This window comes from Pongo pygmaeus, chromosome 16 (assembly GCF_028885625.2).
Source record: "Pongo pygmaeus isolate AG05252 chromosome 16, NHGRI_mPonPyg2-v2.0_pri, whole genome shotgun sequence".
Taxonomy (NCBI): Eukaryota; Metazoa; Chordata; class Mammalia; order Primates; family Hominidae; genus Pongo; species Pongo pygmaeus.
This window is the reverse complement of record NC_072389.2, coordinates 71347555-71374619: the sequence shown is the minus strand read 5'-3', so window position 1 is coordinate 71374619 and position 27065 is coordinate 71347555. Positions and strand designations below refer to the sequence as shown.

The 27065-nt window shown below is 48.0% G+C and overlaps 1 protein-coding gene across 2 annotated transcripts in view; it reads left to right on the top strand.

Moving 5' to 3' along the window:
* MEGF11 (multiple EGF like domains 11) overlaps window positions 1-26535 on the top strand; it is a 284797-nt gene extending 258262 nt beyond the window's left edge. The window contains exons 16-28 of one of the 2 annotated variants that reach the window (XM_063652702.1): window positions 772-918; window positions 1272-1406; window positions 5658-5786; window positions 6795-6923; window positions 7472-7600; window positions 8166-8294; window positions 9784-10020; window positions 11553-11671; window positions 13963-14029; window positions 14651-14752; window positions 17619-17675; window positions 25194-25400; window positions 26028-26535. In XM_063652702.1, coding sequence (XP_063508772.1) covers window positions 772-918; window positions 1272-1406; window positions 5658-5786; window positions 6795-6923; window positions 7472-7600; window positions 8166-8294; window positions 9784-10020; window positions 11553-11671; window positions 13963-14029; window positions 14651-14752; window positions 17619-17675; window positions 25194-25400; window positions 26028-26188 — 1748 coding nt within the window. In that variant the 3' untranslated portion in view covers window positions 26189-26535. The remainder of the gene's footprint in view (window positions 1-771; window positions 919-1271; window positions 1407-5657; window positions 5787-6794; window positions 6924-7471; window positions 7601-8165; window positions 8295-9783; window positions 10021-11552; window positions 11672-13962; window positions 14030-14650; window positions 14753-17618; window positions 17676-25193; window positions 25401-26027) is intronic. The other variant, XM_063652703.1, reaches the window with a different exon arrangement.
* Window positions 26536-27065: the final 530 nt, after the last annotated feature.

Below are 27065 nucleotides of genomic sequence, written 5' to 3'. Positions count from 1 at the left end.
CATCCATTCCCCCGTAAGCCTCTGTCAAACTGAGGGTCATTACATCAAATTGTTGGGTTACAACTAGCATTTTAAAAGCTGAAATCGAATACATCATAGTACAGAGAAAACATCACAGTCCATCATACATAGTGACAGTAAATGTAATTTTTGCAAAGCACTGGTTTCTATTGTATGTGTGCATGAATGATACACATACTGCACTGAGGAGTCTGGTCAGAAGAATCTGAAAAGATCCTACCTACTCTCTGAGCCCCTCCCTGGGTGGGTTGGCAGGGACCCAGCAGCACCAGTGGCTCCTGGGCTAACATGTGTGGGCATATGGCTCACTCCCAGCTGGCACTTACTTGCCCATAGTTGGTTTCTCCCGGTCCTGTTCTTGGATGCCATACAGAAGAGGCCCTTGTGATCTGGTCCCTTCTTACTCCCACAATCTCATCTCTTGCCGTACCCCATTTTGCACTTTGTGGTTCAGCCACACTCGCTATTTGTAATTTCTTTCAAGACATGATTCTTTCTTCTGCCTCCTGCTCTTTGTACATATAATTTCATTTGCTTGGTCAATTCCTCCTCGACTTTTAGAACTCTGGACATTTCTTCTTCCTGAAAATCCTCCATGACCAGCCAAGCCTCAGCCGGGTTTCTCCTCTACATTCCTGGATGCACTACGCTTGCCTCCACCTCTTCATACTGCACTGTCCCCCTTCCCTCCATCCTTCCCTTCACCCTCACCTCTCTTACCACTGACCTGAGTCTGCCTCTGGCCCACAGGCATCCGCTGTGACAGCACGTGTCCACCTGGCCGCTGGGGCCCCAACTGCTCTGTCTCCTGCAGCTGTGAGAATGGAGGCTCCTGCTCCCCAGAGGATGGGAGCTGCGAGTGTGCCCCTGGCTTCCGAGGACCCTTATGCCAGAGAAGTAAGGCTAATCCCCTGACCCCGAAGAGTTCAGAGGGCTCATCCTCCCTAGCCCTCTCCAGTTGGAACTAGCCATGGCCTGAGAGAGGCTGGGCTCTTGAATCAGCCCCCATCTCTTCCTTCCCTCTAGTCTCCTCTCTCTCTGCAGTTCTGTCCCCAGGTTTGGGGCCCAGCCCAGCTACTCAGTGGAAACAGGGCCACACCACAGCTCTTCTCTGCAGAAAGGGATGCGCCCTCCAAGATGTGGGAAGGATGCAGGTCTCCCCATGTTTCTGAGAAGTGTGGAACAGGAAGGGTAGCTAGGCTGGCTGGGGTCTCTTGGGCTGCTGACCACCATCTTCCCTTCACCCTCAGTCTGCCCCCCTGGGTTCTATGGCCACGGCTGCGCCCAGCCATGCCCCCTCTGTGTGCACAGCAGTGGGCCCTGCCACCACATCAGCGGCATCTGTGAGTGCCTCCCAGGATTCTCTGGAGCTCTCTGCAACCAAGGTACTGTCTCCAGTGGGAAGGTGAGAGGTTCTGGGAGGAAAGTGGCAGGGAAGGAAGGGCTTGGGGATTTTCATCATACGCTGTGGAGGTAGCTCCTTCCCTCTTCAGGACTTGGGCTGCCTTTATGAGAATTGAGCCCCACATGGCATGAGACCAAGGCCCTAATGCAGTTAACAGGCTCAGAGAAGTGAAATGATTTGTCTGTGATTTCGCAGCTAGCAAGTGGCAGAAACAAATTCTGATTCCAACATGCATGCTAAAGGGATGAAAAGTGAAACAAGCATAGAGATCTGCATCAGAAGTGGCACCATGTGCTCTGTGCCAAGTGCCAAGGGTAAAGGTAGAGAATGCTGTGGGAGTGCAGAGGAGCTGGCTCTGGCTTTGGCTGGAGATGGCAACTTCCAAGCCCTTCTCCCCATCATATTCAGGCCACCATCCCTAATCCCTCCCCACATGCTTTCCTGACTTGACCTCAGAATCCTTCACAATACTGACTCCAAGAACTGCTACCACTCAGCAGGAGTTGAAAAGAGATATAAAGCTTATTTGCATTGGTGTTCTGCCCTACCAGCTCTTTGTGGGGGAAAAACCCTGATCTGTAACATCTGCAGATTTTTAAAATATAAATATTCCTACCATGGCTGATTTCAAGGTACCAGTGGTTTAACATCATTCACAAAATTCCCAAATATTGAACAACTGGTGAGAAGGTAGGAGCTGCCTCCACACATCATTGCCTATTGCCATCCCTGGCTTTCTTAGGACAAGACAGTGTGGATTTGGGGGAAGGCTCCATGGACCATGCAGGACTTCAGCTGGGCTTTAACTTGAAAGGTGGAAAAGGAAGAAAAGCATTCTGTGTAGAGGAAGCAGCTTGGGCAAAGCACAGAGACATGGGCATGCTACAGGGAACAGCTGATGGATATGGTAGCTGGGGGTGGGAAATGGGGCTCAGAAGTTAGGCTGGGGCCTTCAGAACAGGTTTGAACACAAGGTTACAGAACTTGCATTCTAACCTGAAAGGAGTGAAGAGAGCTTAGGATAAGTTAAATTTAGGGCTAAAAGCAACTTCAAGGTCATCTATGCAAGAAATCTCATCTGGACTCTGCTTAAATACTTCTGTTGACTAAGAGCTCACTACCTCCCAGGGGAACCCATTCTTTTGGAAGAATAATCACTGCTGAGCTGGGCTATTTTTGCAAGTGTGTGGGCTGTTAATATGTATGAGTAGAAAGTTTACTACATGATGCTTTGAGGTCATGAGAAGTTTGAGCCCCAGGGAAACATATGTGACAGTTTCATTTACTTGCAGCCCTCCTAGGATGGTTTAATCATAACCTGACATGTCGAGGTTTACTTATTAAACATAGGAGACTAGGCCATCAATACGGATAGTCTAGCTCTAAATTAGGACCCATGCAGCCTGAGGAGTAACTCTCAGATGCTGCGTTGTCTGATTTATCGCCCACTGGCCTAATGAGTATTTCCCACATATAGATCTAATAGAGTTTGCTATTAATGGCAACTGCCCTGGTTAAGTCTCAAACCTTGTAAAAAATTGAACTGACACTTTCTAATGACTGGCTTTCCAGCAAGTGACAAATTACAGACACTGCTTATGCAGAATCATTAAACATAGATTAAATATAACCAGATGTTTTCTTTTCACCAGCCCCTCTTCTGTCCACTGCCCCTCTCTTTGCCTTACTCTTGATCCAGCTAAGAAGTCAACCAATTAATGGATTAGATTGATCGTATTAGCAGTTCTGTGGGTAAATTTGTTGGCCTCATGTATGTGAGAAAGACTTCAAAGATAAGACTGTCTTGTTAGAGAAGCTCAGAGTTCATTTTGGGGGTAGGGTAGGGGGAGCAGCTCTGGCACCCTACTCCCCACAGAGGGCCAGGACTTGGGGATGGGTTCCCCAAATCAAGAACCTCCCAGAGGTACGAAAGAAGAGGCTGGGCAGCCTGCTTTTCAAAAAGCTGGAGCCTGAGCTGCAAACAGGTGAGATGCATGTCACCCTCTTGGCACTGGAACTTCCTGGAAGGGAGCTAAGGTTTCTGCCAGGGGAAGCACAGGGCCCCAAATCAGCCAGCCTGCCACAGCTACTAACCATGGTCCTAGGACAGTCGGTGAGGGTTCCCATTCCCACCTCAAAGATGAGGAAACAGAGAGTTTGCTCAAAGGCACTTAGCCAGCAAGCGGTACAACTTCCTAGTTGTGTGACCTTGGGCAAGTTACTTAACCTGCCTCAGTTTCTCATCTACAAAGCAGAGTTAATGATAAGGCATAATAATGAGACTATATAATAGTATTCCAAGAGTAAGTGAACCAAATACAGGCATACCTTGTTTTATTGTGCTTCACGGAAACTGCATGTTGCTTGTTGTTTTTTTTTGTTTGTTTGTTTGTTTTTTTTTTAACAAATTAAAGGTTTGGCCGGGTGCAGTGGTTCACATCTGTAATCCCAGCACTTTGGGAGGCCAAGGCTTGAGGTCAGGAGTTCGAGACCAGCCTGGCCAACATGGTGAAACCCTGTCTCTACTAAAAATACAAAAATTAGCCAGACATGGTAGCACGTGCCTATCTGGGGAGGCTAAGGCAGGAGAATCGCTTGAACCTGGGAGGAAGAGGTTGCAGTAAGCCGAGATTGCACCACTGCACTCCAGCCTGGGCAACGTAGCGAGACTCCGTCTCGAAGCAAAAAAAACAAAGGTTTGTGGCAACCCTGCCTTAAGCAAGCCCTGTCGGTGCCATGTTTCCAACACCATGTGTACACTTCATGTCTGTGTCAGCATTTTTTTTGCAACAAAGTGTTTTTTAATCAAGGCATGTACATTGTTTTTTAGACATAAGGCTATTGCACACTTAATAGACTACAGTATAATGTAAACATAACTTTTGTATGCTCTGGGAAACCAAAACATTCGTGTGACTTGCTTTATTGCAATATTCACTTGCAGTGGTCTGGAACCAAACCCACATCTCTGAGGTATGCCTGTATTTGTGAAGCATATTGAACAGTATCTGGTGCATTTAAATGTCATGTGTATGTTTGTTGAATACATAAAGAAAACTTAGACCTAAATCCAAGGCTTTGGACTGGAGAGTCTGGTCCACCATGCTGCCTGTTATTATTTGTCTCAACTACCAATCATGTCCAGGAGAGGCACTGAGTAGATTCAGATCCTAGCCACTAGCCCCACAGTCTGGCTGGGGAAGAACTACCAATATGAGGCAATGTGGTATAAAGCAGAGGGTTTCAGCCCAAGATGTGAGAGACCTGGGCCCTGGGGAAGTCATCTATCTTCAAGAATCAACACCTTCCCATCATCCTCTGTGCTGCTCTCCAGGATCGACTTTATTTTGTGGCGATGGGGAACCCACTGAGGCTCTCTGAGCAGGACATAGGAGTGCCATGAAGAAAGCTGTGCTTTAGAGAGCTCAAGCTGTAGGAAGCAGGTGGGGGATGAACTGCACAGGGAAACAAAAGGTTAAATGCTCAATGAATACTCAAACCTAGTCCTAAAAGAGCTTTGCAGCCTGACTCAGGAAACCAGCTCTTCCTCCAGGGACCAAGGAGTGACTCCTCCAGGAAGGTCTGTGACAAAAATCCTCCAAGTCACTCAAATTGGAAATACCAGTGGTGGAGAGGGCCTTGTGAACTCAGGAGGGCTTTCCTGAAGAAGATGTTGAGCTGAGAGGCTTGAGCAACAGGTCAGAGGAAAGAGGCAGGCAGGGACAGACATTCAGGGCTGGTCCTCTAACAGTCAAACCGCAGGCAGGCCTGCCACATGGCATTTGTCCGTCTCTGTCCAGCTGTACACATTCTCTACCCTCGTGGTTGTGGAATCCGTGATGTTGGTGAAAGTGGTAATAGAAAGCAGAAGGCTGTGGAACAGTACAGGGAGCACTGGACTGTGAGTCCAGAAGTATAGTGCTCAGCCTCCCACTTCTCATCTGTGAGACCTAAGTCAGGTGATTCTACCTCCATGGGCCTCAGTCTGTTCTTAAAGGCAATCATAATAGAGCCTTCTGAAGAATGCAGCTGTAGGCATGAGAGGGGCAACTCATTTATGTGCAAATGGAGAAGGGTGATGAGGGTACCAAGGCGGGTATGGTTTCCATCCAGATCCATGACCCCGGGGTGATCATGGCTGTGGCTTGGGAACTTCTAGGGATGAGGCTGTGGGTGGGGGTCAGAGGAACACAGGTGGGAGGATGGGTGCCAGGCTGCCCTGTGCCCACAGTGTGTCCTGGAGGATACTTTGGGCAGGACTGTGCCCAGCTCTGCTCCTGTGCCAACAACGGGACCTGCAGCCCTATCGATGGCTCCTGCCAGTGCTTTCCTGGATGGATTGGCAAGGACTGCTCACAGGGTAAGCTGCTGCCACCTGGGAATGCCCCTACATGGGGCCAGGCCCAAAAATTCTCCCTTTGTTGCCCAAAACCTCTCTGTCCTGGTGCCTCCACTTCCAGGGATGAAATCTCCTTCTGCATGTAGGAATGAGCCCCATTTAGCTCTATAGCTAACATGATGGATTATTAGGATTGATCATTGGTATTAACTGCTGGTATCAAAGGTATTGATATTGTTGATAGTACCATTAATGCTATGAATTCTGAGACTTAACACTCCATTAGCACCTGCGCAAGGAGCAGCCCCTGAGTTTGAATGGGGAAGAGGTGGGGCAACAGCATGCTCGAGTTTGGGAGTAGGGAAGTGAGATGAGGCCAGGGCAGCCACCTCAGGAGGGTGCAGTGCCCTCTGGGTGGCCCATGAGAATGATGTCCTTGAGGCTGTTCATGTAAAGTGCATGATCTGATGTGAAGGGAACAGCCCCTCTCCAGAAGCCCCCAAACTAAGGACAGAGACCCTGTGGAGCTCCTTGTCTGATGGGTGAGACCTAGCCAGTACCCTTGGGGAGGGCCTAGTTAGATGGCTGAGGGAATTTCCATTCTGATGAGGAGACATAGGCTCCATCATCAGGAGCTCACCAAGAGAAGAGAGCTCCTGCCCTAGGAAAGTCCCCATTCTCATGGGGAAGCACACACAGTACATACACGGTAAACCACAGTGTTTACCCACATGCTCCAAATCAGTCCCCTGAGAGGGGAGGCTCAGGGGCCCTCAGAGTCCTGCTGAGTCAGTCATCAAAGACTTGGAGAGTGAGCAGAGAATCTGGGCTTAATGGGAATCCTGGGTAACTAAGCCAAGAAGTAAGTGCAGGAATTCTGGGAACAGTGCATGAAGCCCCTAAAAGCCAGGAAATGTCAGCTAGGTCCATCTTGGCATCTTGGCTCTGACGTGTACTCCCCCTTCTTCTCCCTCTCCATCTGCCCCTCTCTGCCTTCCCCTCACCCTCTGCATTTCACCGACATCCCAGCTTGCCCACCCGAGTTCTGGGGCCCCGCCTGCTTCCACGCATGCAGCTGCCACAACGGGGCGAGCTGCAGCGCCGAGGACGGGGCCTGCCACTGCACCCCTGGCTGGACTGGACTCTTCTGCACACAGCGTAAGCCCCACCTCCTGGCCTCCCAGCCACTTAGAATACCATGCTGCGGCCTACTGGCCACTGTGGGCATTGTCCAGACCAGCAGGGAGGGAGCAAGGCAGGTGGCCCCAGGACTCGTACCTGACTCCTACCCCATGAGAACTGAGGAGCTCTGCAGGGGCAGCTCCAGACCTGACTGGATTCAGGGGATTGACAAGCCCAAAGTCCTGGAAGGGGCTGCAAGGTACCCCAGCAATCACCAAGTCCAGACCTTCCTTGGACAGTGGGGCCCAGAGTGGGGAGGAGCAGCCTGTGTCCACACAGGAAGTAGACCCTAGCCTGGCCTGTGGTTCCAAGGCCCCTCTGTCTTGGAAAGGCAAGGATCACCTTGTCCCTACCACTTCAGCATGAAGATACGGAGCAGGGAGACAGCTCTGGTGCAGGGTCTTACTAGTCTTCATCCCATGCTCAGCAAAAAAAAAAAGAGACAGAAGACAGGTCTGGTTCCTGCTGCACCCCTTGTCCCCACCCAGCAGCAACTCTCATGACTGGAAATCCTGTTTCTCTAGGCTGCCCAGCAGCATTTTTTGGGAAGGACTGTGGGCGCGTATGCCAGTGTCAGAATGGCGCCAGCTGTGACCACATCAGTGGCAAGTGCACCTGCCGCACAGGCTTCACCGGGCAACACTGTGAGCAGAGTAAGCTGTCCTGACCCCTGATCCTGGGTGATGCTGCTGGGCCCCAGCCTCCTGCAGAGGATGCCTCCCGCTTCAAGGTCCACTCACTCAGGGCTCTGTACCCCTTGGTCCCTTGACTTTGGGGACAACTTCCAAGGAAAAATGCTGAGGAAGGTCATGCCTACATTATTGTTTGAAGAATTTCTCCCTTCAGTTGGGTGGGGGGGGGGGGGGGGTGCAGCGGGCATTTAGAGCAGAGGTCATAGCAGGTAATGAGAGAATAGTGAGAGGCAGGATTTTTTTTTATTATTCTTTAAAGTCCCTATGGCACTCAGATTAGGGCATGGCAGGTGGAAGATACTGCTTAAATGTGTTGCACGAGGAGGAAGTAGGGGTGAGTGGGCCCTGCTCTCTCCTCCTCTGTCCCTGTGTCCCCCACTCAGTGCTATAAATGCTCCTCAACAGGAGCTAAGGGAATAGGCTTCACTCAGTGGGAGGCAGAACAGGCTTATTGCCATAGCTGTCTAAACATGGAATGGGAGGGGTGGAGAGTGAGTGGGTCCTCTACCCTCTTTGTGCCACACAGGATGTGCCCCAGGAACCTTTGGCTATGGGTGTCAGCAGCTATGTGAGTGCATGAACAACTCCACCTGTGACCATGTCACCGGCACCTGTTACTGCAGCCCTGGCTTCAAAGGAATCAGGTGTGACCAAGGTAATACACAGGTGGCAGAGCCCCTGGACTCTGTGGAAAGGGCCCCATGGAAGCTCTAGGGAGATTCCAACTCGAATAGCTGGATTTGATGACACTTCCCTTTATTCACATTTGTGAGGACAACAGGAATAGGGTGGGCTGGAGAGGCTCCAAGTGCTGGAGAGGCATAAGGAGCAGGCAGCCTCTCAGTCACAGCCTCCCTAGGCTCACCCTTGGCAAGTTTCCCATGAGCCAAGCAAGGGTAGCCACAAGCTAGTACTATGAAAAGGCCACCAGACCAAGTTAGAATATCTGCCAAGTTCTAGTTCTGCCTTACCCACTAGGTGTCCTTGGGTAGGCTATTTGATTTTCCTAGGCCTGTTACTCCACATGCAAAGTGGGAAGAGTAGATTAATCGTCTTCCGCCATGACACAAGGTTACTCTGAAGGCCGAGGAGCCCAAAGGGGCTCAACCTTGGTTCTAGCACTACAGTCGGACGACACCTCATAGGGCCTAAAGGGGATGGAGTCCCAGGGTCCAGTTGTTGAGAATCAAGTTGAGACAGTATGAGTAAGAGACTCAGCACGGTGCCTGGCCCATAAATGAACACTCCAATAAATGTTGGCTTTGTTATATAAAAGCCTTTATAACGTGCTACAAACATGTTGGTTCTAGATGGGGGATGAAAATGGGCTCTCAATTATTCACATTACAGAAAAGGAGCCAAAAGACAGATTTCCATTGCATTCTGAGGATAAATCACTGAGAACGATATTGCAGCACATTTACCTCCCTAGTGATGTTGGCCAGCTCAGTTCAGCCAGCAGCCAACAGTCAAGGAGAAGTCTAGACACTGTGGGCCTGGCAGGACAGCCTACTAGACTAAGCATCAGCATGGAGGGTGGGGGCAGCCCTCACATATATAACCAAGAGGGGTCCTGCGGGCAGTAATCCTGGAAATAACAGCACAGTACTTAGAGCTTTCCTTGCCAGTCTATCACTTGGTGTTCACAACGACTGGGGAGGGTGGGGTTATTGTCCCCATGTTACAAATGAGCAAACCAGAGACTCTGAGCCACACAATTAGGAAGCAGGGAGAGGAGCTGTGTTCAATTTTTCCTGACTCCGCCAATTGCAGGTTATGTAATCTTGGGCACATGACCTAACCTTTTGATAAACTGGTTTTTTCATCTGTGAAAGGAAAATACTAATCCCTTCAGAGGGCTGAAGAGTAAATGAATTAATATCTGTTAACTCATTTTTGGAACAGAGTAAAATAATAAATATTTATTGTTTCACATCCACAGTCACAACTGCTCCTTGTCATGACCCTGGGACTCCATCCCCTTTAGGGATGAAGGCACAGTGAGGGCTGGGGGTAGTCATGTAGGGACTGAGGAATCGGGCCAAAGCCAGAACCAGGTCTCCTACAGGCATCTGAACCCAGGCCCAGGAGACCTGAAGCGCAAGAAGGCCAGCCCCAGGCTCAGGCCCTCCCTCTGCCCGCAGCTGCCCTCATGATGGAGGAGCTGAATCCCTACACCAAGATCAGCCCAGCACTGGGTGCAGAGCGGCACTCAGTGGGTGCTGTCACAGGCATCATGCTCCTGTTATTCCTCATTGTGGTGCTGCTGGGCCTATTTGCCTGGCATCGGCGGCGGCAGAAAGAGAAGGGCCGAGACCTGGCTCCCCGTGTCTCCTACACACCTGCCATAAGGATGACCAGCACCGACTACTCCCTCTCAGGTAAGGGCCATGCTCCTGGCCTCCCTCCTCTTCCCCTCCACAACACATACCCCAGGAATGGTTGTGCCTGTAGGGTTGGCTGCTGTGGCTGAATGTGGAAGCTCAGTCTCCCCTAGAGTGACAGTGGGGATGGGGAGCAGGAGCCTACCTAGAAAAGATATCTGGGGTTCCAAGGGAAAATTGTTTCCTGAGTCCCTAGCTCTGAGCAGCTATGGTTGGGAGCCTCCTGCCATTTTCCCAGAGCTTCCCTATCCTTCTCACCAGCCTTCGGCCTCAGGAGCACCCACACTAACCAGTCACTTTCCTAAGTGCTCCAGGGGACCATCTCCCCAACCCGATGCCTGTACCACCTCAGGAGGCTAGACCTTGGAGCCCAGTGCCCAGAGCTTGTCCATTTCTGTTTCCCTGGTGAAGGCCTCAGGACAACCCTCCTTCCCAGTTCCCAGTTAGGAGGGTCCTATTAGTACAGTGGAAGGGGATAGTACCTGACTTAGGGGAGGTCTGAAAGTTTAGATAATGCCCTTCTGGCAAGTGTGCCAGAGCCCATTGCATCCATGAATGTGGTTAACAGCTCCAATAGGCATTTTATTTGGGAGTCTGAGTGGTGTCAAGGTGGGGCTGCTGGGCGATATCCTTCCTTTCCCCTGAACCCTGGACTGCTGCCTCGGAAATAAGAAAGGTTTTTTGCTTCATATTGGCTGAACAGTAGAGGCCAAAATGCTCTGAAATTGCCCTATAGTCCTGGGCTATGCGAGGCTGAGCCTGTCTGGGTGAGCACAAGGTGACAGCTCTCTCCAGGTGGCTCCATGGCACGTGGCTCATGGCTCATCTGCAGCCTCCTGCATCTTGTGCTTAGAAAACCCAGATCACTTCAGCCCATTCCTGCTAAGTGTTGCCTTCTGTATGTCCAGCTTCATGCTAGGCACTGCAGGATAGACGGAGGCAGGCCAGTGCACACCATGCCTTCAAGGAGCTCCTGGTCTACATGCCACACTACAGCCAAAGCAGACATCCACCACACAGATTTGGGGATTTTCTTCTATGACTATACTGAGAAGGTTGGCTAGGGTTTCCTATGCCATTCCTCTGGTATTCCCCAGCTCTATGGAGAGGTTCTGGAATCCTTAGGAGGGAAGAGCGGAGTCAGGAGTGAGGTTCTCTTTATGATCTCATTACCAGGATGTGACCCTAGAAGGAAGCAGGCGAGTCTAGCCCTAAATAGGGATTCAGGGACATGTAAGGCTATCAAACATGCCCCATCCAGGCTCCAGTTGATAGTGCCTCCCCTTGGCACAGGTGAGCCTATCCTGCATTCTGCATGCTGCAGGGAGGGCCAGCGTAAGGGAAGGAGCAAATCAGGCTCTCCAGATTTCAGTAGGGGTAGTGGATGCCAGGAAGCTTGGGGGATGGTGTACTTGCCTGTTTGTCTTTGCAGGGCTCTCTCAAGGCTCCCAGCGCAAGCATTAATACTGGGGGTATCTCATGCCAGGGGCAGGGGTATGATGGTATGTGGCACCTTGTTCTCTTCCCAGATTTGTCTCAAAGTAGCAGCCATGCCCACTGCTTTTCCAATTCCAGCTACCACGCACTGGCATGTGGGGGGCCTGCCACCAGCCAGGCCAGCACTCTGGACAGGAACAGCCCCACCAAGGTACCGGGCCCCTGATTCCCCAGCCCCCACTCACTGCCCTCTCATTTAACCCTCACCTCTGCCCAGGAAGGAACTGCACTCCCCACCAACATGGAGGGTCCATGTAGAACTGAGCACCAATACATTAAAAGCAACCCTGCGATCCGTGGTACACGTAAACACTCTGTGAGGCAGGTAATGGAGCCAGCATGTTATGTGGAGCCAAGTGCCGTGTAACCAACCCACAGCATCACTCAGTATAACATATACCCCTGCACCCCGTGTGTAACCAACTGGTACCAAGTCATGTAATCATGTATTAGCTTTATCACCTATAATCATGTAGACACTTTTGCCACGTCAACACGTAATCAAAACACTAGACCACCTCGTAGGCCGGGCACAGTGGCTCACACCTGTAATCCCTGCACTTTGAGAGGCCGAGGCAGGCGGATAACAAGGTTGAGATATTGAGACCATCCTGGCCAAGATGGTGAAACCTCATCTCTACTAAAAATACAAAAAATTAGCTGGGTGTGGTGGCATACACCTGTAGTCCCAGCTACTTGGGAGGCTGAGGCAGGAGGATCGCTTGAATCCGGGAGGTGGAGGCTGCCCTGAGCTGAGATCACGCCACTGCACTCCAGCCTGACGACACAGCAAGACTCCACCTCAAAAAAAAAAAAAAGCAACAACAACAACTAGACCACCTACCACAAATCACTGCAGTATGCTACCAACACAATGTGTGCAGGTGGTGTATTATAGAGTAACTACTGTTATTCAGATAACCACCTAACAATGTTTCTTTTATCTGAACATATCCATTTCATCAGTACCCACTCATAACCGTTTGTTGCAATCTGAATCAACAAGGGATGTGGAACCCAAACTTCAGCCATAGCCAATGTTCTGTGGACAGTGAGTTCTGTAGGTCTTCATGGCAGGTGTGCACCCTTCTGGACAGGACCTTCCCTGACGGCTTCCAGCATAACCCTGGCTGTTGGCAAGATGTCCTCTTACAGTCACAGGCCCTTGGGCAAGGATGTCTCAACACCTATGTGTAGATAATACATAGGGAGCTCCCTTAATGTGCTCGGACCCATACCAGGCAGAGTGGGAAACAAGTGAGGAAGAACAGCCCCCAAGGACAGGTCTGAGAGGCTCATGCTGCTTACCTCTGGACACCCACCTGTGCCCATAGACACAAAACAGTAGGGAGCGGGGCCATGGTGGGAGTGGGACTCTCAGGACTCCTAGCTTCCCACAATATCCATTCAGGGACAAAAGCATGGCTTTCACAGTCCAGGGCTATGCCCTAGAGATCTAGGAGTCCTTTCTTCCCTGTCTGTCCCATGGAGAATGACCATCAGCCTACAGACCTGGTCCAGCAATAGTAACATAGATACTATACAGCCTCAAGGGCAACCACTATCAAGCCAACACCCCAAGGCCACTCTCAGCCTCCACCCTCTTTTGGTAAGGGGCTGGAATTACTGCAGAGTAGCCAACTTGGTGACCCTCTGGGTCACCTCAGCCCAGGGGCCCAGAGTGGCTCTCTGTGGTTAAGGACCACTCAGTCTAACAGACAGGGCATCTGCAGCAGAGGCAGGCAGCTGTGATGACATGGAAAGGACATGGCACTGGGAACTGAGACCTGAGTTCCAGACACAGCTTTGTCACTGACTCGTGCATGTTCACGAGCAAGGCACACAAGTCAGGACTCAGGTCGCCATCTGTGAAATGAGGATAACCATCCTTGCCTCATATGAAGGGCAGCTGTGAAAACGCAGAGAAAGGAAGGACTACAATATAAGCCTCAAGACACTCTGTTCTGAAGCTTTCCTTTGGTCACAGGAAAAGGAAAATCTCACATTCAGCCCCAATCAGGATCAGGTGGCAGAGGTGACAGTGATATTGCAGGCAGCCTCAAGACTTCCCTCTGTGCTGGAGATGGCCTCATGTTGCAGCTAAGACATCACCAGAGGCCCCTCTCCTAAAGCTCAGCTCCACCCCCCCAGCTAATCTGCTTCCTCTGTCAGGGCCAGCTTGGCTCAAGCTACCCCAGGAGGCCTGGGAACCCTACAACTTCAGCCCAACAGCTGGGGTGGGGTATGTTCTGTTCCCACTGGCATCAACCACACCATGGTGGCCTGTCATGGAACACCTAGCTCGCACTTTCTCTCAACGGCCTAGGACCCAGGTGGGTCAGGATTATTACAGAGTGCGTGCACTGAAGCTACGCAAAGTGAAGACTGGGGAGGGGTACCTGGGGCACTAGATATTAACTGGCTCTCCTACTCTCCAAACAGCTCAGTAACAAGTCCCTTGACAGAGACACGGCAGGCTGGACCCCCTACAGCTATGTGAACGTGTTAGGTCAGTAGTGGTTTGAGTCTGGTCCCCACCATCACGTCCCACCCTATTCTTCTTCTTCCATATTGAGAGGCACCCAGCTTGAAGGGAAAGGGTTATGAGTCCTGAACATGGTTTCCCCCAGGGAGAAATTTTGGCTCTCACAAGCAGATGAAGCCCAAGAATCCCTTTCCATTACTATATTAGGGCTAAGTCCCTCCTATGACCCAGGAACCATAAGGGAGAAAACCAGGGCCAGGATATAGGGATTCCGGATGGAAGCAAAAGACACACTCACCATCTGGATAGGAACCTCTGCTTGACCCAGGCCCTACCAAGGTGCTCCTTTCAAGGGCTTCTTCCCCCTGCCTCCTCCCTGGTGGAGGAGCACTAATTCCTGCAGAGGGAGGGAAGGAGGGAGGGAAGGACACGGGAAACAAGGCAGATGACCTTGGCTCTAGCATAGCCCCTGGCCCCGCTGGCCCTGGCCCCTCTGGATGCTATACACAGAGGCCCCCAGAGGCCCCCAAGTCCTCCCAGCCTGCCTCACCCTGACCCTGGCCCACTTGTGTACTTGCTACCCCCTTTCCCTGCCATATCAGGGCCCTGGGAATAATGGCTCCTCCCTGTCATTCCTCTCACTAGACTCCCATTTCCAGATCAGTGCCCTGGAGGCCAGGTACCCGCCCGAGGACTTCTACATTGAACTTAGACACCTCAGCCGCCCCGCTGAGCCACACTCACCAGGTCAGACCCCAGCCCTACCCTCCACCCCCTCATGCCAGACCAGACCCAGCACCTGCCCTAATCCCCATCCCTGCACCTTGACCCCCACCCTATGGTCCCAGAACTCTCCCTTTTAAGCCCTCTTCCCTCCCAACATGTCTACCAGCTCAATCCCCTATCTAAAGATGGAAACCTGTCTGGATCTTCCCCATCACCCGTTCTGTTCCCATAGTGAACAGTGGATGTGGACAAACGGGCTACTTAGGGTGGAGAAGATAACAACAAAACTGCCCTCCCTGCAGGCCACAAAATACAACCCTACACCATTCAAAAATGACTTGGAGATGGCGACATCTTTGGGGTTCTCTGGGCCCTGTTGGAGCGGGTAACAGGGAGTTAGCTCTCTGGCCAATAAAGTCCAATGTCTCCCAGAGACTCCAGAAACCCCAGTGGCCCAAGCCAAGCTTTCTCAGATCACAGGGTAGGGTTGTCAAACAGGGATCTGGAGAGGCTGGGGCAGGATGTATCAACCAACATCATCTGTACTCATGTATTGAGTACAGCCTGGGCTGAAACCTGGTGGCTTGGGAGACACACACACAAGGGACTTGGAAAGTTAGCCCTGAGATGGGAACGTGTGGGTAGGAGTTACAGAAGGTATCATGGGAATAAGTGCAATTAATGAACAGAGAATGTGGCCTCCCTACAATGTGGCTCCTCTGGGGCACCCTGGGGCAGGGCCTTGGTATACCAGACAACTCTAGGCCTGACCTCAGGATCTAGGTGGCTTCTAGAACTCTAGGGAAACTGAGCTGCTCTACCAATCCCTGCAGGTCCCTGGGTCCAGTAACACTAGGAAGGGTGAAGGTTCTGAATTCATCTGCCCACTGAGCAGGCATGGGCTGCATGGACCCTGGGCCTATACTCAGGAGGCTGTGTTATTAGCTGTGGGTCCCCTGGACAGTATCTAGGGCATTTAATAACCCCAGTAACTAAAATCTCTCCCATTCCAGCATATACACACACACACAGCCCCATCACCACCACCCTGTATCTCTTTCTACAAGGGAGCATCCTCTGAGCTAGGCCAGATTTCTCCCTGCTTTACAGATCTCACTCTTCAACTAGTGTAGCCTGAGCATCATGCGCTGGCATTTGTCTTACATCCAGGCAGGCTGGTGTCCAATGAGAGAGAATACTTGGAGATCTGGGCTCTAACTGTAACTCAGCTTCTCACTTGCTAGTGTGGTTTTGGAAAAGTCACTGTTGCTCTTTGGGCCTGTTCCCTGTTCTGTGAAAAGGAAAAGTTAATACCCTAGCCACCTTCCCTCAGGGAGGGCAAAGGAAGCCCTTGTCTGGCATAAAGTGCTGAACTAATGCCAGCATATAGGCAGTTGTAGGCATGATTCAGGCATGATTCTGAAGGACACAGGTACCTATACGCCTTTCAGAAAAAACAGCAAATTTGAGGCCGGGTACAGTGGCTCACGTCTGTAATCCCAGCACTTTGGGAGGCTGAGGAAGGCAGATCACGTGAGGTCAGGAGTTCAAGACCAGCCTGGCCAACATGGTAAAACCCCATCTGTTAAAAATACAAAAAAATCAGCTGGGAGTGGTGGCGCATGCCTGTAGTCCCAGCTACTCAGGAGGCTGAGACAGGAGAATCGATTGAACCTGGAAGGTGGAGGTTGTAGTGAACAGAGATTGCACCACTGCACTCCAGCCTGGGTGACACAGCGAGGCTCCATCTCAAAAAAAAAAAGAAAAATAGCAAACTTGAAAGAAAAACTTGGGCCCGGTTCTGCCATATCTCTCAGTAATATGTGGAAGGTAGGTAGATGGGAGTAGACTCTTTCAAATTCAACATGGGAACTCTATGTAGAGGAGCTATAGCAACAGGATAGTCTTCAGTGTCAGAAACTGGGAAGAGTCAAGGAGAGTCAAACTGTATTTTAGTTTAGTAAGTACTTGCTGCAGGCCTTGCTTGGTGCTGTGTCCTCAGTTAAAAGCTAGAAGAAAAAATTGCTCTGACTTTGAGCCAGAGTCATTACTGTCCCAACCTAGAAATGCCAAACAATTTCTTTTCTGGGATCACCAGCAGCAAAGAACCCAAGCTTAGTCCCTGAAGTCTCTGGCTGAGGCTCAGGGCCATCATGCATTGTTGGAGCCTAGGAAAAAACTGACAGCCAAAAGGTAGAAAGAAATCCTTGGGGCTGAAAACACTGGTAATACTTTTCAAAAACAATTCTATATTATGTGCAAATGGCCCACCCCAAAAAATGAGTAACTAAGAAAACTGGCTATGGGAGGGAATGTCTGTACATCCTACAAAGATGACTAATCAAGAACCTCAGCCACCTGTCTCCCTCTCTTTCTCTCTGGCTACCCTCAGAAAAGACTTGGATCCAGGAGAGGACAGACAGGACCAGAGCTGAGAGGTGATAAGTACTGTCTTCAAACCCATGCCAAATTCCAACAGAACTGTGATTTGTAATGTCATACAACTTTCCCTCAAGCCAAGAACTGGTTCTGCTTCATTCCTTATCCTATACCCTTGGAGCCTGGAGTTTCACCTGCAGGGAATGGCATCAGAACGGCCTTTTATTACTTCCTGAAAGACATTTAAAGGGAAGGAGTGCTGAATATGCTTATGAGTCTTTTAAGAATTCCTATAATCAAAACAATTTCAGGTGGATTAAACCCAGAATCATTTATCAAAACAATTTCAGGTAGATTAAACCCCCAGAGTCATTTTCTAGCAATAAACAACTATTTATTTTCTGGGTAGGGGAAAAGGGGGGGAAAAGCAAGAAAAAAAGAAGAACACAAGCAGTCTAAGTAAACCTCACCCCCATATTTTCTTCCCTTACATGTTATTTTTACACAGGTGCTTGTGGAATGGATAGACGTCAGAACACATACATTATGGACAAAGGCTTCAAAGGTAGAGTATCCAATCCTGCTGTCTTATTACAGAGGGCTTAGCAAGATAAAGAGTGCAGATCTGAAATGGCCAGGAATTCCACTTGAGAGAAACTGTGTGTGCCTGCCCCCTACAGAAGGTTAAAAGACCACAGGGCCTGGGGCTGCTGGGTAGCTGTGCCCAGGAGGAGCAATCATAATGAATTCATCTTTCGATTTCAGTTGCACCTGCTTAGCAAATGCTTGTGGGTTTTTTATAGATGCCAACTAAATGTCTTCGGAAATGTAAAGCGTCATTATCCAACCAATTAGTACGAGTTAAATTGATTATAAAATCTGAAATAAAGTTTATCTACCTGCCCCAGAGGCCTCCTGTCATTGCACTAGCAAGGAATGCCACCCTGCACCTGCTGGCTTTCTGGGGGCACAAGGAATGAAAATGATACGCAGTGTTAATTAATATTGTATGGTACTCCAACCTCAAGAGATCTCTGCCTCCAAGAGCAGAGAAGCCAAGACAAATCCCTAACACATGGGAACTGCAAGTTGGATTATCCCTCTAGGAAGTCTACAGGTGAAACCGAAGATGAAAGGTCAGGTCCTGCCCTAGGTTTAAATGCCAGAATGTGTGAAATAGGGGGCTTTGGAACTCTGTCACTTGCCACTCTGTTGCTCATTAACTGTGACCTTAGACTGTGAGCTTTCCAAGGCTCAGTTTCCTCAACTGCAAGGTTGGGATAATTTTGCCTGTCCTATTGTCTAATGCCTGTCCTACTGTCTAACTAAAGGTTATCATGAGTAACCAATAAAATCACAGATGGGAAGTGTTTTTGCATACTGTAAAGGTGGTACTAATGTAATGAGGCTATTCTTTTGTCTAGGAGGTCTATTTAAAACAGCTTAAGGCCGGGCACAGTGGCTCACACCTGTGATCTCAGCACTTTGAGAGGCCGAGGCACGTGGATCACTTAAGGTCAGGAGTTCAAGACCAGCCTGGCCAACATGGCAAAACCCTGTCTCTACTAAACATACAAAAATTAGCCGGACATGGTGGCACACACCTGTAATCCCAGCTACTTGGGAGACTGAGGCACAAGAATTGCTTGAACCCGGGAGGCAAAGGTTGCAGTGAACCCAGATCGCGCCACGGCACTCCAGCCTGGGCAACAGAACAAGACTCTGTCTCAAAAAAAAGCGCTTAAGCCAAACAGATATGACAGCAGAGGTCCCAATGCATATCCTAAATCTAACAGTATACCAGAATCACCTGGAAAGCTTATTAAAAATACAGATGTTCACACCCCATTCCTCAAAACTCTGATGCAGATCTAGAGTGGGGCCCTGGAATCTGCATGTGTGAGGAGCACCCTCAGGGTATCCTTATGCAGCTTATTCCCCAAACACTGGTCTAGACTGACCCAGATGTCCCTGATTACCGTTCTAGTCTTTCAGACCTAGCTTTACATACACCAAGACACAACCATTCCCTAACCAAGAACAGCTAGTCGTCTAGTCTTTTGGGGAGATGATTAGATGTGGGGTGAGCTCAGGGTAGGGGGTGGTGGTTAAGTACTGCATTCTGAACAAGAGAGCGATAAGGCTGAGTCACTATCGGCCTTTGTTAGGATATACACAGCCCAAGAGAACTGTCTGAGGACAAAAGGTCATCCCCCAGCCAGCCAACAGACATTACTCCCTTGGAAGCATTATTTTGGCAATTTTCTGTGTGTTTCGACTTAAACCATCCAAATGAGGAATAGTAGGTAAGGCTGAAAACAAAGAACAGTTCTATTTCATGACTATGACCTGGCACCTCAGTTTCTTTCACAAAAAGGTATGAGGATTGGGCAGAAAGATCTCTAAGGAAGGGCCTTTCTAGCTCAAGACCACGCATGACTCAAACATGAATAAACTCGGGACCAGAAACCTCAATAACTGAACACACAACTTTCCTATGCACTGTGTTGTCCTGTACATTGTGATTAGGGTGGTTACTTTCAGATTCGCAATCATACATGTAAAACAAAGCTCAGGAAAGCAGTGTCTCTGCCTCAGCATACATTTCATTCCTATTTTGTAGAATCATATATCTGACCTCTGAGTGCAGGAGAGGGCTTGGCAGGCAGCCAGCCAGCCAGCCAGATCTTATTTTACCACTCTGGCTACAATCATCCTTTAAAAAGAAAAGAGAGCTATGTAAGCAAATGTACCAGCAGGTGTTGGGGACCAATACATCAGAATAAGAGAACTGAAAAAGAGGAAAATATAATGTCACAGTTCAGAACTTTATAGCAATACTTACCAAAACATGGAATAAATCCCACTAATTGGCTAACGCCCCCCGAAATAAACATTTAATAAGCTAGTCTGTAGCACAAATGAAACTAGTTCCTAAAACTACTGGGCCAAACCAAATCAGAACTACTAAGAATTAAGTCTCAGTGTTCTCTGAACTCAGTGAGAAAAAGCCCTAGCCTAGGAGTTAAGGAATGTGGGTTGTAGTCCTAGTTCTTGCTGTATGGTGCTGACTAGTTCACAGCACCGTTTTCTGGGTCTTGGTTTCTTCCACTATAAAGCGATGGGGCTGTACTAGCAGCATCTCTAAGGCCCTCTCAAGCTCTGACATTCCAAAAGCCTTAGTCAATGCCTGCCCTTTCCCCTGTTACTTACTGAAGAACTCCACTCACTGTCATCCTGGAGGTTAAGGGAGACCACTTACACTGCTCAATACCCTTCTATTTCCCCTTCTCCCCCCAGCACAATGATTCTGCAACAAACTGCCTCGTGTTCAATTCCTTGTCAGCCATTTCAAATTGCTATTCTCCATCGCCTTTATGATGCTGGAATCCTTGAGCCCACTGTTGCTGCCACTTTCCCCACCTGTGTGCTCCTTCCCATCTAACTTCCAAGTCTCTCTTTGCATAAACTTGGGCTCTCAGGTAGTTAGGAGCCCAATGACATCCTGAAGATTACTTTTTAAAGCCAGTGTTCTGACCCCAAGACCTCCTCCTCCTATCTCTCAATCAAGAGAAGGATGCTAATTTATGGCCCAGGAAGAGAAGAGGCAGTGTGGCCTTCTATTAATAGTAGCAAGCCAAGAAGCAAGAGATGGATATTCGGTGCCTGGGTTTTTCCCTGACAGTTAAGTTGGGCCTTAGTGGAGGTTAGCATGCCCCTAGAAGCCAAGCTGGGCTCAGATCCCACACACAAGGTGGCCCTGGAAAGTCACTGCCTCTCTCTGGATTTGATGCTCCCTTTATAAAATGAAAATGTTTAGTTCATCTCAGAAGCCCCCTCTGTCTCTGATAGTATATGACTATGTGGGGAAGCAGGAACCAGATGAGAGCAAATGCCAGGGCATTACAGGACCAAGCTACCAATCCTGATGCAAATGACAAGCCTTGGAGGAGTGACTCCCTGAGCTTGGGTAGCCTGGGTTGATGCTTCCTCTTTCTTTGCAAAATGCCCTGAAGGGCTGGGACGGGGCAGGGGTGGGGCTATAAAAGGATGAGGAAGTATCCAAGAGCAGCTGGTTATTCTTCCACTCAACCCTGCCCTCCCCTCTTGCAGGCAGGTGGATGACTCAGCTGGAGAACAAAGTGGCTTCCTGAGGTGTTTCCAGCTTGCCCAGCCCTTCCCCATTCTCCAGTCCCAGCAGAGATGGGGTACGGATGAGTCCATAATTCAACACCCTTTTCTCACCACCCAGCCAACACACACATGCACTGCTCCATCCTCTGCCCCTGTATGGAAGATACTTCCCCCTGAGCTTAGCCCCTCCCCAAAAACATCAACTTCTCTTTTATCCATTTAGGATCATCCCCTGCTCCAGAGCCAACAATTGATTCCCCAAAACTTTAAAGTAGCCCTGACTTTTCTGGTGAAAATGAGAAGAGGCACTATCAACTGGCTGAGGTTCTTTTAGGCATTGAACTTCAAGGCTCTCCTACTGCCCTAACTCAGTCATGGGATATCCACAAAAAACTTAAGAGCTTAGCCTTTTTCTCTCAGCTGGGCTTGGCCCCATAGATGAAAGACACTCCTTGTTAAGGGTAAGGTGGAGCTGCTGCAGATAGAGTTTGCCTTTAGAGATATGGACAGGAGCCCTGGATAACAAGACGTGTAGTGAGGGAAAACATCTTGATTGGTATCAAGAGAAGACAGGGGTTGAGTCCTGACTAAACTATTTACTAACATTAGGAATTATACTAGCAAATTTTCTGAGCTTCAGATTCCTCATTCTAAAGTAGAAAAAACAGTCCTTTCTTCCCAGCCCTATTCACGATGTAACAAGTTTCAAATGACCTAATTGGAATGAAGACTACACATGCTACATAAAGTGGTTATTCCTCACGTTAGAAAATATGCAGTTGAGGCAGCTGCAATAGCCTTTCTTTAAATACTACTAGTCCTCAGCTTCCAAACCAGAAGCTCTGCGCCTTATTGCCTTACTCCTTGGCTGGTGAGTTCAGAGTAAGGTGGAGCTGCTGCAGATACAGTTTGCCTTTAGAGATAAGGACAGGAGCACTGGATCTTGATTGGTATCAATCAAGAGACGATAGGGGTTGAGTCCTGACTAAACTACTTACTAACATTAGGAATTATACTAGCAAATTTTCTGAGCTTCAGATTCCTCATTCTAAAGTAGTAATAGTTCTTTCTGCCCAGCCCTATTCACTATGTAACAAGTTTCAAATGACCTAATTGGAATGAAGACTATAAGTGCTACATAAAGTGGTTATTCATCACGTTAGAAAATATGCAGTTGAGGCAGCTGCAACAGCCTTTCTTTAAATACTACTAGTCCTCAGCTTCCAAACCAGAAGCTCTGTGCCTTATTGCCTTACTCCTTGGCTGGTGAGTTCAGAGTAAGGTGGAGCTGCTGCAGATACAGTTTGCCTTTAGAGATAAGGACAGGAGCACTGGATCTTGATTGGTATCAATCAAGAGACGATAGGGGTTGAGTCCTGACTAAACTACTTACTAACATTAGGAATTATACTAGCAAATTTTCTGAGCTTCAGATTCCTCATTCTAAAGTAGTAATAGTTCTTTCTGCCCAGCCCTATTCACTATGTAACAAGTTTCAAATGACCTAATTGGAATGAAGACTATAAGTGCTACATAAAGTGGTTATTCATCACGTTAGAAAATATGCAGTTGAGGCAGCTGCAACAGCCTTTCTTTAAATACTACTAGTCCTCAGCTTCCAAACCAGAAGCTCTGTGCCTTATTGCCTTACTGCTTGGCTAGTGAGTTCAGAGAACCCAAAGTGGGACAGATGGGCCATGCTGGGGTTCTTGGACTTACCACCACTTCCTTGTACTAAAGAACTAAGTACCCTCTAAGGGGCAAATGTATGTGGCTTGGGCAGGTCACAGTCAAGGGCCCAAGCAGCTATGTAGAAATGAAGTCGCCTGTGCACATGGGGTCTCCGTACACAGATGTGCCATCCTTGTCGACATCTAATAAAAATATATATGAAGTTGGTAGGTGTCTCAAATAAGTAACTTAGTGAAATCAGGGCAACAGTACAGCATTTGAAGTAAAAGTCAACCAGCATCCGGGCCTATCTGGCCTCCCTTTAGGCCTTGCTGGTGCTAGCTGAGATTGTTCAGTGTCTCGCAAGGATGTTTTCTCCTTCTCTCTAGAGTCATATGCTAAAGAGGCCACAATCTTAAGACGTGACTAAAGCCAACATCCCTCTCTACTTCTGGGCTAAATTGTGATGGAAAATGCTGAGCCTGGTTCTACAGAGTTTGCTCTGCTACTGATAAGCAGTGTGATCCTGAGGAAGTCAATTTCCACTCTAAATCTCATAAGCAATGACTTCCTCAATAAGCAATAAGAGGAGGAGAGAGATAATTATTGCTCTACCTATACCACAGAGTGTTGTGTGAACACGTGAAGGAACTAATGGGTGAACATATTTTTGTACAAGATTGAGGAAATACTACCTGCTGAAACAAACATCAACAGAATGGACATCTACTTTAACAGAAAAGTAAATCCTCTTCCAACCAGTTGCCTTTTATGGGAGATAAGACTACTTGTGGTGGCACACATCTAGCTACTTCGGCCATATGGAGTGTTCTGCTTTCAGGGTCCCAAGGTACATCTAAGTCATCCATTGAGTTACATTATCACTTTCACTTTTTACCATTTTCATTACTCTCACAAATTGGAGACAGCATAAATAGCAGTCCAAAATGTAAACTGTGGTAGTTCTAGTGACAGATCATCCAAGAATTTCACCATCTGCTACCTTTCACAGAAATTTAGTGCTGAGACGCCTTTTAGATCACTTCTATCAACTCAAGCAACTCAGTGCTTGTGTCTAGATCCCTTGTCTAGCAGAGCCTCACAGATGAAGGGCAGAGCTGCTAGATTAGAGTTTACTGCTCTTTCCAGGCAAATCCTGCCTTGCGTGGGACTATCTGCAGGAGGCAGTGATCTTCCCCAAAAGGAGAATGGTACAGAGGCTGAAAGAGGGAATCCCCTTTCCTTCCGTAACTCCCAGTCACTGAAGAACCCTTCTTCCTCCAGTGAAGCTACAGTACCTCATTTCATATTTGGAAACCAGCCTGCATCCTTTTGTACTCTGAAGTCTTGGGGATGGTACAACTATACAACTGACAGGTGGCAGGAGAGGAAGCATGAGCTCTAGTATCAGAAAGATACTGCTGAAATAGATCTCAGTCAGCATTGACAAGAACAGGGGTAAGCAAGCCAAGAACACATTACAGGCTTGCTAGAAAACAGGAACTTTCCAAAGGCTAGCTTAAGACTGACGTGCTTTTTACACCTCAATTATACTTCAGTCTACCCTATTCTGATGAGCTCCTGGAGGGCAGGGATACTGCTAAGAGTCTGCCACTTATAGGCTGTCAAATTGCTGACATCTGTGCTAAAACATGCATGCCTACTTCTTCTGAACCTAAGCCTCTCAGTCATCGAAAACAATTCAAGCCAGGTGTGGTGGCACGTACCGATAATACCAGCTACTCAGGAGGCTGAGGCGGGAGAATCACTTAAGCCCAGGAGTTTGAGACCAGCCTAGGCAACATCTCAAAAAAGAAGAATTCACAAGAATATCATCACAGAAAATGCACAGGCCAAGGAGTCCAAAGGCATGGATTCAAGTCTTGGCACTGCCATTTACTAGCTGTGTGACTTTAGCTAAGTCACTTCATATCTCTGAGCCTTTATCTCATAAAATGCAACTATCAGCAATCCTTGCAGGAATTTACAAAAATTAAATACATGTCAAAGCATATTATGCATATCTTGAATTAATACCCGACTACTAAAAACAAAAATGTTCCTATCCTCCAAAAACATAAGTTTCTTTGGAAAAAGAACTCTGCCTACCTGGGAGAGCACTTCTCAGCACATTTAATAAGTAAATAAATCTTGGATTATCCTGGCTTTTCCAGCCCTAAGATCCTGAAGGCACATAAACTCAACTGCAGTCTGCTTCTGATATTAACATGAAGACTTGTATTCTTGCTTGTCCTAAGAAATGTCTCTTGCCTTGCAGATTACATGAAAGAATCCGTGTGCAGTTCTAGTACTTGTTCCTTGAATAGCAGTGAAAACCCTTACGCCACAATTAAGGACCCACCCATCCTCACCTGCAAGCTTCCAGAAAGCAGCTATGTAGAAATGAAGTCGCCTGTGCACATGGGGTCTCCGTACACAGATGTGCCATCCTTGTCGACATCTAATAAAAATATATATGAAGTTGGTAGGTGTCTCAAATAAGTAACTTAGTGAAATCAGGGCAATAGTGCAGCATTTGAAGTAAAAGCAAGCCCTCTCCACTCACCCCATCTCGACCACACATCCTCCTTTTGTTGCTTTTAAAGGCATCTCTAAGGTGAACTGTCTTTCCTAGGACTACCCTGCTAGCTAATGCAGGAAGTCAAATTATTGTACCAACTCTGCTTTAAAAAACACCAGGAACTAATATGAAACAAATACTGGGGGTGGGAAATGGGCGCGCGCACACACACACACACACACACTCTTCAACTGATTGTTGATACAAATCTCATTTTAAAAAAGAAAGCAATCAGAGACATTGACAAGCCTCTAAATCACCTTCTACCTTCTCCCAGTTTATGTCCCTGGGCAATTCACTGATAAGACTCCTACCTCTAGGATATTTTAAATCCTTTGGTGTTGATGAGAGGCTTGGATGCTGACAGCACATTCGCTTAGTTTTCCATCTCCTGAGCAAGCCTCAGTCCTAACCCTCATGTATTTGTCATAGATTTATAAATCCCTAGCTCCTTTCCCCAAGTTAAGTAGAACTCTCTTCCTCTCCAACAAGGCAACCAAAGCTAATCTGTTCTCTGAACTCATTTCTTAGAGCCCACAGTCAGTGTGGTCCAAGAAGGTTGCGGTCATAACTCCAGCTATATCCAGAATGCATACGACCTACCTAGGAACAGCCATATTCCTGGTCATTATGACCTCCTCCCAGTAAGACAGAGCCCTGCCAATGGGCCGTCCCAGGACAAGCAATCTTAAGAGGGATAAGCTTCTCTCTTGCAGTGTGCTCTACTGAATATTCTGACTCTGAAAGAAGACAATCCCTTGACTTGAAGTAATGGTACAGACTGGCTCCAGCTGCATGTTAGTTATTACGTTCACCTGGAACTAAAGAAGAGCGTCCAGGTGGGACTGGGATTAATTGTTCAAGGAATTGTGTTCTCTAAAGGCAAATCCTATCACCCACTCAGCCCCAAATGCCCTGGAGTATATGATTTTAAAAACATTTTAAGATATAGCTACTCATCAACATCAGCTAAATATAGCTGATATATATATATATTTATCTGAAACGTGATATTTTAAAAACATGTAGGTTTAGCAAAACTTCCTAGGACAAAAAGGAGACTGGGGAGGGAAGAGGATTACTTTAAAGCACCTGAAACGTATATGTACTTTTGGTTGCTGTTACCATCAACATCTGTTTTATTACCGAAGACAATTAGTACATAGACATGAACTGTTCTTAAACAGAACAGTCTTAAAATATCTGTACATATATGTCTGGTCCATCAAATTACAACAGCCAAGATTACAGAATCTATATAGTCTAATGCTGACAACTTCCATTTTAAAAAACAAGACTTTACTTTCTTCTGCCCCCTAAGTGATAGGTTTAAACACACACAGACACACACACACGTTTCCCAAGTGCAGCAGTGTCTCCTTCAGTCTACAACAAGATTCCTAGGGCAGCTTTATCAGATTTTGCCCATTCAAAGTTCAAGGACATTACAAGTTAGTCCTGGCTTTGTCATATCTACTTAGTCCATCCAACACCTGAATCATTCCATGTAAAACAGAGCTCTAAGATGATCCTTTAAGTAGGCAGTCATAGACTGGTCGGGATTAAGTA